General features: G+C 43.1%; 1 protein-coding gene across 10 annotated transcripts in view; it reads right to left on the bottom strand.

The window, feature by feature from the left end:
- Positions 1 to 15,796, bottom strand: part of PDE1C (phosphodiesterase 1C) — a 424,272-nt gene that overhangs the window by 52,429 nt on the left and 356,047 nt on the right. For all 10 annotated transcript variants that reach the window (XM_037041188.1, XM_037041178.1, XM_037041181.1 and 7 more), the window contains 5 exons: positions 11,861 to 11,989; positions 10,387 to 10,488; positions 9,507 to 9,627; positions 3,833 to 3,914; positions 158 to 278 (listed from right to left, as the gene is read on the bottom strand). In XM_037041188.1, coding sequence (XP_036897083.1) covers positions 158 to 278; positions 3,833 to 3,914; positions 9,507 to 9,627; positions 10,387 to 10,488; positions 11,861 to 11,989 — 555 coding nt within the window. The remainder of the gene's footprint in view (positions 1 to 157; positions 279 to 3,832; positions 3,915 to 9,506; positions 9,628 to 10,386; positions 10,489 to 11,860; positions 11,990 to 15,796) is intronic.

Genomic DNA, 15,796 nt, shown 5'->3' with positions numbered 1-15,796 from the left:
CAACTCCTCTGAGGAAAGGAAGAGGCAGGCATCTCCCTTGTCAGAAGGAGATAGAGCAAACATCACCATGAAACACAGCCCCACCCCCTCCAAAAGAAGAATTCTATCTTCATGGACAGGCCAAGCTGCCCCTCAGCCCTCAACCTTCTCTACTGACCTTGAACGCCTCTGCCCTGTCCCGCCAGCTTCAGAGGTTTCATCAATTAACGGATTCACGATCTTTTCAGTCATGTCCGTGAGCACAGTGAAGGTGGGCTCCACGATGAAATCAATGAAGCCTGCAGGGAAATGACATTGCTCCAGAGAAACAACATAGAATGTGTGCCTTTCTGCACGTCCCCAGGGAAGCTGATGTGGCTTAGCTTTTACAGGTCCCCTGCACAGGAACTCCCGATCTAAGTGGGAGAGGGCAAGCTGGTTGTAGTCATTTAATGCATTCCTTCATTTGAATACCATGGCTCAGCTCCATTTCTCCTACAGAACTTTCCTGGCTTTTTTAGTAGATAGCTCAATAAAGTGCTGAAAAATACGGATTCAACATCCTCTATGCAACAAATTGTTGCATATGTAGTTATAAGTATATAATAGTTACACGAAGTTCTGATAGGCACTACATATGATGTAACCTGCCTGCCCTCAGCTTATAGGAGATTAAATGAGTGCAAAAGTGGCCATGAGTGTCTATATGGAAAGAAATGAAGAAGCCCAAATAAAAGTCCCTGGGAAGATAAAGGGGGGTGGTATTTTCCCTCCTACTGAGAGGACTGCAAACAGCTTTATGGAGGTTGTGATGTTTGAGCTGAGCCCTAAGGCTGAGGGAAGGGGGAGGGATAAACAAAGTGACAAGGATGGGAGAAACTGCAGGATGTGTCTGAGGCTTCAGGATCCTTTTGGACTTGGGTAGGGAGGGCCTGGGAGGGCAGGTCATGGTCCACTCAGCAGTGTCTGGCTAAAGGTTGGGACTTCGATGGGCAACAGAGAAGCCCCTCGAGATGTTTGGGCAGCAGCACAATAAGGTTTTTAAAATGTTCTTTGGGACAATTAATCTGGCAAGATGAATGGGAAGAACGAGGGCAGGAGGGTCTGAGGCTGGGAAATCATTTTAGAAGGTGCAACAACTGAAAGGGAAGGTAAGGGGGTGGGATCCAGACCCATTGGAAGTGGAAATTCCAGACACACAGATACACATGCACAGCCCCCTGGGGGTGGGCACTGCCCCTGGGTGGGGTCTCCACCCCCAAAAGCACAGCAGAGGGAACATGGAGGATCAGGGAGTGGGAGGCTGGGGAGAAGGGCAGTGTGAGCTCAGCTGACTTGGAGGTACGGGAGACACATCTGGATGGGAGGGGCAGGGAGAGTTGGAAGAAACAGAGCTGGATGCTGGGCAAGGGCTCAGATCTGGAACCGTACCTGTGGGAGATCACCATGCTAGGGAGGTAGTTGAAGTTGGGTTACCATGACTGTATAACAGCTCAAAGATACCCCTGGTTCTGTGACATCTCAGGGGAAAACATACGTCCTGGCACTTCTGGTGGTACTTCCTAATGCAGCCACACAAAATGTGGAAGGACATGAAATGCTGATCAATGGGATACAGTGTTTGGAAACATACAAACACTTATTTGGTTTTCACAATGACTGAGATGGAGGCAATTCTGGCATTGAATGCCCAGCAGTGAAGAATGCTGAAAGTCCAACAATGTAACTTGCAAAACAAAAATTGTTTCAATCAAATACCCATAGTATCCTGGTAGGGAAACACTGATAGCCAATTTTGAATTGTACTTACTTGCAGTATAATTTTTTTAAAGATTTTTAAAATTTATTTTTAGAGAGAGGGGAAGGGAAGGAGAAAGAGAGGGAGAGAAACATCAAGGTGTGGTTGCCTCTTGTGTGCCCCCTCCTGGGGCCCTGGCCCACAACCCAGACACGTGCCCTGACTGGGAATCAAACCTGCAACCCTTCTGTTCACAGGCCAGCACTCAATCCACAGAGCCACACCAGCCAGGGCTAATTGCAATATAATTTGAAACTGAAACTGAGTATTTGATGACACCATTTCACCACTTTTTTCTTATAAGTTAACCTCACTGTATCCAAACCAGAAAGAACTCATCAGCTTTCCCTTCAGCACTTATAAATGGTACGAGGGTCCATCCACTTAATCTGATGCGCTGCCTTTACCCTAGCTTTGCATACAGCTGAACCCTACATATCACGTCTGCCGCTGCTGTCCCGGAGAGTCCCTGTGCTACCTGAGTTCCAACTCTCCTGTCTCTTCTCAGTCACCTTACAGGAGGCACCCCGCTGGGTTCCCTGACTCTTGTCTCACAAAAACCCTCCAACTAATCCTCCACGCTACTGACAGAGAGATCTTTCTAAAAACAGGCAAACTTTTCCTTTAAAGGGCTAGGCAGTAAATATTTTAGGTTTTATGGGCCATATCTACGATGACTCCCTCTCTCTCTGCCACTGTCTACAAAAGCAGCCATTGACAACATACAAATGAAAGAGCTTAGCTGTGTTATAATAAAACTTTGTTTACAAGGCCAAGCAGTGGGCCAGATTGAGCCCACCAATTTATATAATTGATAGCCTTACTTAAAATGCTTTACATATGCCCTCACTTCCCATGGGGAAGTATAATGCATATGCTATTCTTTATGTAATTTGTAATCCGGGCCTGATTTTTTTCTCCAAACGTGCCCCTCACTCCATTCTACTCTGCCCACTATTCCAACCACAGGGAACTGTTTGTAATTCCCTGGCCACAAGAGACTTAAAAGTTTTAAATTTCCCTGCTTAGCATATGCCCTTGTCTGAAATGTCCTTGCAGCTGCCTAGCACGCTTCTCATGCACATCTCCATCTGCCTGGTCACTGCCTACTTCTCTCTTAGGACTCAGCTCAAATATTACTCCTCTGTAAGTCTTTCTGGGTCTCACAATTGGCACACTCTGTTTTGTACCCAATTTACAATGTACAAAACTCTACCCTACCACCGGAACAGACTTAGTTTCCTAACATCCACACACCACCCAATAAGGGCTCCATGTCTTTGAGAGCAGGCACCATGTACAATTTGTCTTTGTTTTTAGAACATCTGTTACTGTGCCTAACAGTGCCTTGTAGCTAACAGGAATTCCATATATCATTATGAAAAAAAAATGAAGAAGTATCCAAAAGACAAGTACAAAAAAATCAAATCCTTGTTGAATTTATTTTTTGAACAATTCCAGACCCCTCTAGGGTGGCACTGGGGCACTCTGTCATATTTGAGGATTTTTATAATGCATATCTATTATGGTTATTAGCAGCGCAAAAGTTATCCTCACCAAAAAAAGGGGGTGCTGAAAAGTTTTTAGGAATCAAGGAAGGCAGGAAAGGAAGGAGGAAGGAAGGGAAGGAAGGAGGAGACATTGAAAAAGAGCTACTCCTGGAAGTAGGGTCCTACAGGAAATGGGGTTGCCCTGGGAACAGCAGGGGGCAGCATCCCTGAGAAGTACATGGAGACTTCCAACATTGCATGGAAAATGGGCTTCCTGCCTCTTATTCTTGCCATTGCCTAGGCAAGTTGAGGCCTCTTTCAATATTGGCAGAAAATGATGGAGATAGCCATGCCCCCGTCTAGTCTTCCAAGAACCAGCCGCATTCCAGGGGGAAGGATGGGGAGAGCAGCTCCAGCAACCCCCAACCCCGCCAAGCCAAACCAGGAGCTCGGCACAGCAGAACGGAGCTGGGTCCCCAGCCAGAGGATCCCCGGGAGCCTCTGGCCTTGTGCCTGGATGCCCTCTCTGCTTTCTCCTTCTTTCCAAAGCCGGGCAAACACGTACCTACTTGCGATTGAGCAACCATGGTGGACTTTCGGTCACACAGAGGAGAAAAAGGCAGCCCCAACTCTGCTTCTCTGTCACCCTAGAAAAACAGGGGACCACAGTCAAGTAAGAACAGTAGGCTGAGCCACGAAGGCCAGTGACCTTTACTTTAATTAGCACAATTACACTCTGTAGTAAGTCCTTATGGGGCCAGCTTCTCTGCACAAAAGACACCAAGAGGCTGAGGCCCTCCAGGGAGTGGTCACTCCATCCCACTGCAGAGGCACATGCTGAGGTGCAGAAAGCCTCACCAGGCAGTGACAGGTCCCCCAAGGAAGGGAACAAAAGCAACGCGTTCTGTGGTCAGAGCCACCAGGCAGTCAGAATCGCGGGGTGTTTCCCAGTTGTCTTATGCTGACACCCACGGCCTTTCTGGAGCCAGTGACTCCCTCTCAGCTGCAGGCAGCGTTCAAGACACAGATTCAAATGGCCTGGTTGAATTTCTCCTCCGAGTGTTTCCTAAAACCAGACAGAGCAGGGTAGGTGCCCCTGGGCTCTTACCCACAGGGCTGTCTGACCACAGTGAAACATGCATCAAAAAAGCACAGTGGTGAATAATTGCCTGTGTTTATCCCGTTAGACAACAATAAAATGTCATTCATGATCTCACCAGAAAGCATCGCTGTAATAAGCAAGGGCTATGGAAAGTCTACATAATGACGGAGATGGTTTTTCAAAATCTTAACTGGAAGCTCAACATTTTGGTCCCACACTGAGGAAAAAGCACCTATGTCACCCTCTAAAAGCAGTGGCATTGTGTTGATTCATTTTATTATGGGAGAATCTGCTTAGATTAATGGGTACTAAGTTGGGCTGGAATCTGGCCCTCCCCCCACTAGCTGTGTGGTCAAAGGAAGTTGCCTTTCTCTCTCTACATTTCTGTTTTATGATCTATAAAATGTGGGAGAATAATCCCCACCTCATCGTGTTACAACAAGGATTAAATGAGAAAATGTATGCAAATAAACAAAAAGAACTATTGTCATCTCCCAATGAGTATGTCTAATGTGTAAGTCAAGAGAAGCATTGAGTGAATTTGTCATGTCAAAGACACTCTGATTATAGCAAATATCACCAATAAATTAATAGTAAATAAAGAGTATATTTATTTACAATTGGCTCAAAAACCAGGCCTAATTCAAAAACAATGCGTCTTCCTCCTCAGGCAGGTTACCAAAGAGAAAGAATGCTAGTTTACACACACATCTATTGAGAGGAAGAAAAAGAAATGGGTGCCTGAGGCAGCTGCACAGTGGGGTCACAGCGGGTGCTGGAGACAGCCAGGGTCTCAGCACCGGCCCTGAAGGGGCTCGGGGGGGTCCTTCTGCACCCTGCTCTATACACACCCACGGGACACAGCGGCTCCTCCATTTCCCAGCATGCCTTGCAGAAAGCTGTTCTCTCTCCAGGGACGTGATAAAAATTGTTTACTTTTGAGCTATTTCTGCTGCAGCAGTATGCACAGAAAGAAGAATATTTATAACGTACACTGTGCTTGTGCAGTGGCATGGGTCAGCCCACGCTTGCTCCCCACAGAGCAGGGGTGCAAGCTGTTTCCTGGGTGCATTTTCATGGGTTTAGAAGAAGGGGTGGTGAACACTAGCCACTTGGCTATTAAGATATAAGCATTTTTTTTAGTGTGAAAAGCTGTGTTCATTTTTTAGAAAAATGTATTGGACTTATCAGGGTGACACTGGTTAATAAAATTATATAGGTTTCAAGTAAACAATTCTATGGCACATCATTTGTAGATTGGTTGTGTGTTCACCACCCCAAGTCAAGTCTCCTTCTATCACTATTTATCCCCCTCTTTACTCTCTTCTACTTTCCCTTCACCCCCCTTTCCTTCTAGCATTCATTTGGATTTTATTACTGAAAGACTGCATGTTAAATAGCTTATCCCACAAACTTGCCCACACCCACATCTACCTAACACACACATCTGGGGATTTCATTAAGCTGAGTACATTTGACTATTAAAAGCCTATTTTAAAGTAGTAGTTATTGGATTCCCTTTGGAGGACATATATATTTATAAATTGGGGGAAATATGGAAAATAATATGAAAAATGTATTTCTACGGGTAAATCCAACTTGATTGATACAATACTTTATGACCCTATAAACTCCTAGCCCTGCGCAATTACTCATTCACTTCCCTCTTTACTAGAGAGGTAAATATTTTCAACCCATGATCAACTTTTAACTGATATATGAAATATCTAAACGACATGATTAATTAGGTCAGTGCTCCTGGTGTTCTTTGAATTCTCTACTCCACAAATATGAAATAAACCTACTTCTCAAGAGCTGCAAGCATTCACAAAATTGATTGCACAGTCAGTGACAAACCAATCTCATGGTAAAATCCAAACACTGACAAATGCTATAATCAAATTTCAATAAGCCATAAAGTAACAATAGAAGTAGGAAACAAAAGAACCTACCACCAGAAAATTATATAATCAAACACCTCTATCAGATGCAACTCTTGGGTTAAAAGAATCTAAGCCAAAATGACAGAATATTTACAAAAGAATAATTGGGAACACTCTGCATATCAAAATCTCTGAGATTCATGACAAGAAAGAGACAAACTCTTAGTCTTATATTTTCTAATATTAAACAGGTATAATACAGATAAATGAATTGAGCATCTAGGACTTGGCAAAAGAACAAAATAAATTTAAGCAGAAGAAATGAATTAATACAAATGAAAATATGATTTAAGGCATTATAAAATTTAAAAATGATAAAATAATTAGCTAACTTCACAGAGAAGAAAGGAAAAAATACTAATATACAAAATGTAACATAAGAATGGGAAAATAACCACAGAGAAAAAGGAAATTCAAAGAATTATAGGAGATGTTTATAGAACATAAAAACATCCAGCAATACAGTGGAAATGAACCTCAAGACTTTTATAACATGTGTTTACCAAAAAGGCAAACTTACTCATCTTCAAAGTAATTGAAAAGCACCCTGAGGCAGTGGCTTAGATTTTGTAAAATATGGTTATAAAATTAAAGATGTAACTTACTTTTTTAGTAAAGCCTGGAAGGTCTGGTATTAGCACTGAGGCTATGCCCTTATTTTGAAATATAAGCCAACTTCCAAATGTAATTTTTTCAAAGATTCTAAGGTCCCATTGAGATTTCCCATTTGGACTGTCTGATTTAAAATCTATTGTTAAGAGTGAGGCAACATTTCTCCTACATGGGTTACTTACAATGGTGTCTGACATCTGGGTTCAAATAGTAAGCAATATAAATAATTTACGGACTCATAATTACTCAAAAATAGTTCCAGTCCAGTGAGCTAACATTCCATTCCCAACAGGCAAGAAACTCAACACAGTTCTTTGCACATTGCCTCTAGCACATTTTCACTCAATTCAAGCATCTGTGAGTGCAAACAAAGTTTCCTCTATGGGAAAAAAATGTTCACGTATTAAAGAGATTTCTCATATTCACCCTCTCACAACTAAAAAAAGAAATTGCTTCAATACCTTGAACTTACGTGAGTGAGCTGTGATCTGACTTGACTGCAGATGAACTTCTCTTAGCTACAGGGCAGCCATCGCAAAAGCAGTGCCAAAGAAAGCACGTGACCAGGGGACCGAATGTTTGGAAAAAATGTGCTCAGTAATACCAGGAAAAAACCTTCTGGAAAAATGGCTCAAGAGGAGGCTCTTGATTAAGGACGAATTTGCAGAGTCATTCCTGTGTCTACGACAGAACTACACCTGCACTTTTGTAGTGCCTTCTGCACCACCGGGCTCCCCCCGAGGACCACTCTGTGAGGCCTAGCACTGACTGGGCAAGGGGAAACGGCCGCACACCGAACAGGGTGCCTGCTGCTATATTTGTGTAACACTGTAGCGGTGCGTGTGTGTGTGTGTTCACATGCACCACAGAGAAAATGAAGACAATGTAGAACATTTAGTACTGCAATGACCTGAAGAAAGCATCTAATCCAACCTCCCTTTAAGTTACACCAAAACCATTCAACCCCCCCACCCCAACACACACACACATACACAAATTACAAATAAGACATTTGGGAACTAGAGGAATGAATTGGTTAGTCTCAGGCCACAAACCCACTGAAATAAAAACTCCAATAAAAGGCCTTCTGGACTTGAACATGGTGTTATCTCTAGTCCCGCCTCATCACCAGATTGCATGCACAACCTCAGAAGAAAAACACACAGATGCCTTCTACAGTTTCTCCATCAAATCAGTCTTTAGAATAAGAGTAATTCCCTTTGAAATTCTGAGCAGCCTGTGAACCAGCATATCTCTTGTTAGTTTCAGAGACAAAGTTGAGACCAATGTTAGTCAGTGGTGTTCTATGGAGTCTCAGAGGTCTCTGAATTCCTGATGTGAGGCCCCCTTCTGAAATCAATAAGAACTAACCAAATTAACAGTATTAACTTAAAGTAACTATAATTTAGGTCCACAATCTACATGATATATTGCCTTTGTGGACCGAAAAAAAGGGCACTATAATAAATCTGAAAGTGACCTAACAGGGTGATCAGATCATAAACTCCTCACCGGGTAGGTCTTGGTGGCAGTCACACCCCAGGCCTATACCTTCCCTAGTAAAAGGTTTATCTTTGCCTTCAGCAAGCCCTGTCCACTGTTCCTGTGTATCTAGGTTAACACATCTTTGAAACGCCTCTTTTTCAGGACCCTCAGAAGCATAACCATCCTCAAGGGAGCACATTATCTTACAAACTAGACTGTGACCTGATTCCCTCCTTCCTCCCACCTTCATGTAATCTTCTTTACCTGTTCCTTAATCCCGAATGTACAAAAGAAACTGTAAAACTGTCATTCTCCAGAGCCTTTCAGATCTTCCCCCTGGCAACTGCTATCAGTTTGGCTCAACGAAACTCTTATAAAAATTCTCTACAGGTTTGGATGTTTCTTGCATGACACCTTTAACCTCAGGACCTCACATCTCAAAGCAGAGGTTTGAATGGCCACTACTCTCAAGAAGATATCCGTCTTAGGGCTACATACTTACTCTACTTTCTATTTCTCTACTTGTGCCTTTAAAAGAATGTTTTAAAACCATGTGTACCCATAAAAGACTCTGGCTGTCCTCGCTGAAAGCACAGCCCTGTGTCTTAGGGTGTAATAAACTTAAATATAATGGAACAGTGGCTTTTGTTGATTTCCTGACCCCAAACTGCCACACCTGGCTTTGGAATTCAGCAACATGGCTCGCCAGCTCAAAAGAAAGAAACACTCCAATTTGAAGAGTCAAAAGATTAACATCTTAATCCCACAGGGTAATGCCAAACTGGTCATCATTTGGTCAACCCATTAAAAAAATAAGGAAATAAAAGGGCTCCTCAGATGACATTTTAACAAAAGACTGCCCCAGGGGAAATGGTATTTTTTTTCCCCAACAGAAAGCATAGGATAGAAATACCATAACGTTCTGAGAGTCAGAATTTAAGTAAGATCCGAATACACACAAATCTGCACGCCCTTTCTCCCCAAAGAAAATTACTGTAATCTCAGTAGTCCTTATCATAGCATTGCTGACATACAGAATTCAGACAGCATCCAGTGACGGCAGCCTTGGGGGACAGCAGCGCAACGCGAGGAGGTACCTGTCTGAAGAACTCCTCCAGGAGCAACATGGTCCAGCGGTGGTGGAGCTCCCACGCCTTCGCTGGGTGGCTGATGTCTGCCGTGTGCAGCATCAGGGACAGGGCTTTCGGCTTTTCAATCCTGTGGACCCCGAGGAACCAAACACACAGTGAGCACACTCTCGGAATCTCAGTAATGGTTTCTTTTGAAAGGCACTAATTTTTAAAGTATCTTTTACTGATTATGCTATTATAGTTGTCCCAGTTTTTCCCCTTCCCCTCCTCCACCCAGTACCCCCTCCCCTCTAGCAGTCCCCCTAGTTTATGTCCATGGGTTATATACATGTAAGTTCTTTAGCTTTTCCCTTTCCGTACTATTCTTAACATCCCCCTGTCTGCTTTGTTCCTAAAAAGCATTAATGTTTTAATTCCTTCCATTCTCCTGTCTCAACTCCACTGTCAGCTGAACTGGGGAAAGGGTGTCACGTGGTCCTACATGTGGATTGGCCACAGCTAGGTCTCCAGGTTTACAGAGCCAGACACTTCAAAATCTGACTCAAAACTATTTCTGGAATAACTGTATCATTCAAACAAATGGAAATCCCAGGTCACTGACTTCTCTGTGTTGCCTCTGCATTGAGTAGATCTTTGATCATTTACTTTCCTGCAGATAAATATTTTCAATTCTAATTGGGGCAAATTATCACCAGCCCTCTTATTCATTTCAACCCTGATGAGAATCTGGGATACATACAATTCTCATGCCCTCCCCTCCAAACATCCCCACCCTATGAGGCCATTCAACAAAGCTGTCCGAAGGAGGTGCGCCTTAAAGGTCCCAGGACATGGACAAGTTCCAACGCAAACACCTACAAAAACACATCGTCACACGCCCACTCACGCTTCCGGCTGCTGCAGCGCCGTCTTCATGGCTTTGATTTGCTGGAAATGACAGGACATGTCTGTGGCCATCACCATCTCAATGACCAAGGTCCGAAATTCCCTTCCGGGGACACCCCATGGAGAAAAAGGAATGAAAGTAAAAAACAGAAAGTAAAAATTAGTTTATTTTTTTGCCACTTCTAATCAAAATGGTTGATTAGTTGTGACCTTTCTAGTCTAACTTGAGCCTGAAGCTGTCTCACGGGTCCCTAAATTGCTCACCTTTTAAAATCTTTTTTTCTCCTATTTCTTCAAATTGGATAATATTGATCGATCTTTTCAAGTTCACTGATTCTTTCCTCTGTCTTCTCTTAACTTGCTACTAAGCCAGTATAATAAATTTTTTTAAAAGTAAGTACTGAGTTTTTCAGTTCTAAAATTTCTGTTTGTTCTTGTTTATATTTTTATCCCACTGGTTAAATTTTTTTAATTTTAATTTTTATTTAGTTCTTGTTCAAGTACAGTTTTCTTATATTCCCAGCCCTGCCCCTCCCAGTGCTCCCCACCTCCCTCCTATTTCCACCCCCAACCTTAATTATTGTCCATGTGTCCTTTATACTTGTTCATGTGAGTCCATCCCCTTTTCTCCTATGATTCTCTCCCCTCTCCTCTCTGGTTAAATTTTGCTGCATTTCATACAAGCATATTGTCCTCGACCTCACTGACCATAAATACAATAACTACTTTAAAAGCCCTTGTCTGCTAATTCCAACAGTAGCTCACCTTGGAGGCTGAATCTATTGGTTGCCTTTTTCCCTGCAAATAAGTCAGTTTCCTGCCACTTGGATACTGTTTAGAGTGCCACAGAATTTGAGTTGCCCCTCACCTGGCTCTCTCTTTGGGGTTCTAATGCACTCACCAGCAGCTCCGGTTGTTCCTACCTTGATCTCTCAAGTCAGAAAAATAGTGAAGATGTTTTTTTATAAATACAGGATTAGCCAATGACTGTTGTCGCCTTGACTGAGACTGCCTTCGGGGTAAAGTCACCAAAACATCACACTCACTTCCCCCGACATAGTCTCCAAATATTGGCACCCCTTCAAAAATTGCCTGATTTCATTCACTCCCTAGAGTCCTCAAGTCAGTGGGACTGTGCTTACTGGTTTGTTTGTAGCTGTCCATAGTTCATCGCTGTTATTTGCAGGAGAATTGGTCTATTAGCAGCTAATCTGGCCTGCTGGAAGTGGAATTCTGTTATTCTACTTGGAAATGTGGTAGATACCTGGTAACGTGTTCATTTGCAAAGGTCCTAAAAAGCTGAATGCACGTATGTATCCAAACAATTATATCAGATATTAAAATTGCTTTTCTCCCAAGACAGGAGACTAAACAGATGTGAGTTCTCGGTTAAGTGATTTCTACAAAGCGGCACACGTCATCTCTCCCCACAGTCCCTTTCCTGGCCCCCGATCTCTCCCGTGTCTCATCCCCACCTCCAGTCATCCTTGGAGAGGTTGACCAAGATATTCATCTCCTCGTCTTCCTGCAGAAGACGATAAGCTGCGCTCAAGTGGTGATTTTCCAACACAGACCGGTCGTTGTAGAGAATAGCTGGGTCAGACCTGAACAGAAAGCCAGGAAAATAATTTAGGATGTTGAATAGATGTTTCAGGCAACTCTCTTAAGCTCAAACACACCATCTTTTTTTCCCATGTCTAGCAATTACCTTTGCCCTCATGCTATACATACATACATACATATATGTGTGTATGTACATATATATGTACATATGTGTGTACATATATGTGTACACATATATACATATACATTTTTGTTTTTGTTTAATATATTTTCTTGATTATACCATTAGAGTTGTTCTATTCCCCCCTTCAATTCCCTCCACCCGCACCCTCTCTCCCCCACCATTCTCCCCCCTTAGTTTATAACCACATGTCTCAATTTCTTTAGACTCTATATTTCCCCCACTATTCTTGCCCTCCCCCCTATCTATTCTCTACCTACCATCTATGCTATTTTCTGTGCCTTCTCCCCCCTTCTCCTCCTCCCACCCCCGTTTCTAACCCTCCATGTGTTCTTCATTTCTATGGTTCCACTCCTGATCTAGCTGTCCTCTTGGTTTGCTTTTGTTTTAGGTGTGGTTGTTAATAACTGTGTGTTTGCTGTCCTTTCACTGTTAATATTTTTCATCATATCTTTCTTGTTTTGCTGGATAAAGCAATCTTGGCTGTAGGTCTTTGGATTTCATGACTTGGAATACTTCTTTCCAGCCCCTTCTTCCCTGTAAGGTCTCTTTTGAGAAATCCGCTGACAGTCTGATGGGTACTCCTTTGTAGGTGACTGTCCCCTTATCCCTTGATGCTTCTAGGATTCTCTCCTTCATTTTGGTCTTGGCTAATGTAATTATGATGTGCCTTGGTGTGTTCCTTCTTGGGTCCAACTTCTTTGGGACTCTCTGAGCTTCGTGGATTTCCTGGAAGTCTATTTCCTTTGCCAGACTGGGGAAGTTCTCCCTTATTATTTGTTCAAATAAGTGTTCCACTCATGGCTGTTTCTTTCCCCTTCTGGTACCCCTATAATCTGGATGTTGGAACGTTTAAAGATGTCCTGGAGGTTCCTAAGCCTCTCCTCATTTTTTTGAATTCTCATTTCTTCATTCCTTTCTGGTGGGATGTTTTGTTCTTCCTTCTGGTCCATTCCATTGATTTGTGTCCCAGTTTCCTTTCCATCGCTATTGGTTTCCTGGACATCTCCCTTCATTTCAATTAGTTTAGCCTTCATATGTTCCTCTAATTTGTGGCTGTAATCTACCAATTCTGTGAGCGTCCTGATAAATAGTGTCTTAAATTGGGCTTCTGAGAGGCTGGCAATCTGTTGGTCACTTAGAGTTATTGGCTCTGGGACTTTGAGTTCCTCTTGCGCCATCTTTTGGGCTGTTCGTGCCGTCCCCGTTGAACCGTTCGTAGCTGTCGGACTTCCGTATAATTCTGTTTTCTGGTCTTTGGGTGTGTCCTAGTTCTCCAAAACTTTTGTTGTAGTCAAACTTGGTTGTGGGAGAAGGCACAGTATTTCCACCTATGCCTCCATCTTGGTGGAAGTCCCTATATATATATATACATTTTTGTTCATATATATATATGAACAAAAAAGCTAAAATGAACACTATAGATTATCAATCAGTGTACATAGGGTATTTTAATATCAGTATGTGGCTGTGAAATATGCATATCCAGTCTGAGAACTCTCTGGAAACCCGTTCGTAACCAGACTTCAATTATCTTGGCTAGTAGCAGCAAAGGCGATTTTAAAAAAAATGTAGGTCGAGTCAAACTTCTTTATATTTTCTAGAACAATTTTAATGTTTTTATTAAATAAAAGAACTGATTTTACTTAAATTCTCTGAACATATACCACCTTGCCAGGTATGCTTTGCAAGTTCTTCTGGTAGTAGTTTGACCTTAAAATTTCAGCAAGCAGAAGCCACACACGGGAAATCGAGAGTGAAAAATAGAAGAAAGGGTTGTAGGACACTCGTCAGTCACCCTCTCAAAGACCGTCCCACAACAGCTGAGTGACAACAAACACAGAGCTGTGTACTACTTCAATGTCCTCAGTTCAATGCAGTCCTAGATTACTACAGCTTGTTTGTTTCTCATCAAGGGCGCTGAGTCCCAGAGATGGGAAGTGACTCCACAGAGTCCCCAGGGGCTAAGTGTCAGGGTTGAGAGGAAGGCAAGATCTCTAATAACTGGGCCATTGTGCCCCCAAGATAATGGCCACCTGTCACTGGACAAACTTTGAAGTATAACTAGCACACCTTTGAAGTGTCAGAATTGACATTCCATCAAAGGACACAGAACCTGGGCACAGACTTGCTGTTCTGCATGGGAAGCACACAGGCTGAGACGTGTTAGATGCTGGGGAAGGCAATTCCAAATTTCATTCTAAACTAAGCTTAACTGAACCCACCGGAATTTTCCCACTCCTATGAAGAGATGGCACCAAACATGCAAATCCTGAGGGGAACAATCTGATTTTCGATCTGTTAAGTAAGTAAAGCACCAACTGATATGTGTTTTTTTGACATGAAGCTAGTTTCCAACTCCTGTGTTTCATTTTCCTCCATGCTGTGACTGCTCTTGACAATGATCTCCAGCCAAGACCCAGGAACAGTTCTCCTACCCACCCCTCATCCTTCAGCAAGTGCTATGCTCTGTCCTCCGAGCAAAGTCCCATTAAACAGAGCCACCCAGTGGAATTCCCTGTGTTTAAAGGCCTTGCAGCAGAGCCATGAAAGGTTGTTTTGAAGCAGCCAAGACTATGCAATGTGAGGAGGAAGGAGGAAGGCAGGATATGAACAGCCCAAGCCCTCTTCTCTAGTTCCATTCCATTGAAATTCCCCTTCTGAACACAGGTCAGAGGATGCTGTTTGTGCACCACAAATTAAGTGCTGGGTTCGTTAAATTCATATGGATTGATTTGTGAACACAAAGCTATCAGAGCTGTACACCTGCTCGTTTCAGTGAGATCAGCAAGTACTTATTTAGGGTCCAGCTCACGCCTCCCTGCTGTTCTTTCTCATTGACTCGTCACCTCTCCCCAAATTCTAGCTTCCTTTTATTTCTTTGTCAAGACCCAGTGAGCCCGACTATCGGATTCTGTCTGGTTCCACATCCCCGTCTTAAGAAAAGGTAGGTCTGAGTCCAGGAGAAGGCAGATAAGGTTTCGTGCTAAATACAAACGACAACAGACCGGTACGGCTTGCCTGGAACTCTGTGCTGAGGAGAACACTAAGGATAAACTTTCAGCTAGTAAGAAACAAAACCCCCAAATGACTAGTGATGTCTATGACAGTGAAGAGGTTCAGAGCGGGGCCTTGGACTGGGATTCAGGGGCCCCCAAAGCGGTTTGCATCTACCTGGGCTGTCTGTGAGGAAGGGTGCAAAGGTTGCCCATGGTGTATGACCTACTGCATGAAACAACCTAGCTCCCCAAGCCCTGTGCCACCACACAGAGCAGAGATGAAATCAGGGAGACGGGGGAGTGTCAACAAAAACACTCCAGTCCTCTCCTGTCCCCACTGAGTTAGTCTCCACAGTACCCGTGCCTTTTGTAAATTGTTCTATCTCCTATTAAAAACAGGTAGAGCATGCAGAGTGCATCCATAAATAACAAAGAGTTAGCATCACAATAGAGAGGAAAAAGAGATTCACATTAGATGTGAATAAAATATGAGAATTAGGAGCAGATGGCATCTTATATTCTGTATTGATCGAAGTTGACCAGGCTGATCTCGTTCAAAAATTCATTTTTTAAGAAAGTCAAAATAGAGCAACCATGCAAAAGAAAGGTGACTACCCCTGTCTGGCGTATAAAACTCTCTCTCAGGCCCCTCTGGCCTCTTCCCCAAA

The sequence above is a fragment of the Sturnira hondurensis genome, unplaced genomic scaffold (assembly GCF_014824575.4).
Source record: "Sturnira hondurensis isolate 20B ecotype Veracruz unplaced genomic scaffold, ASM1482457v3 Scaffold0002840, whole genome shotgun sequence".
Classification (NCBI taxonomy): domain Eukaryota; kingdom Metazoa; phylum Chordata; class Mammalia; order Chiroptera; family Phyllostomidae; genus Sturnira; species Sturnira hondurensis.
This window is presented reverse-complemented; position numbering and strand designations above follow the sequence as displayed.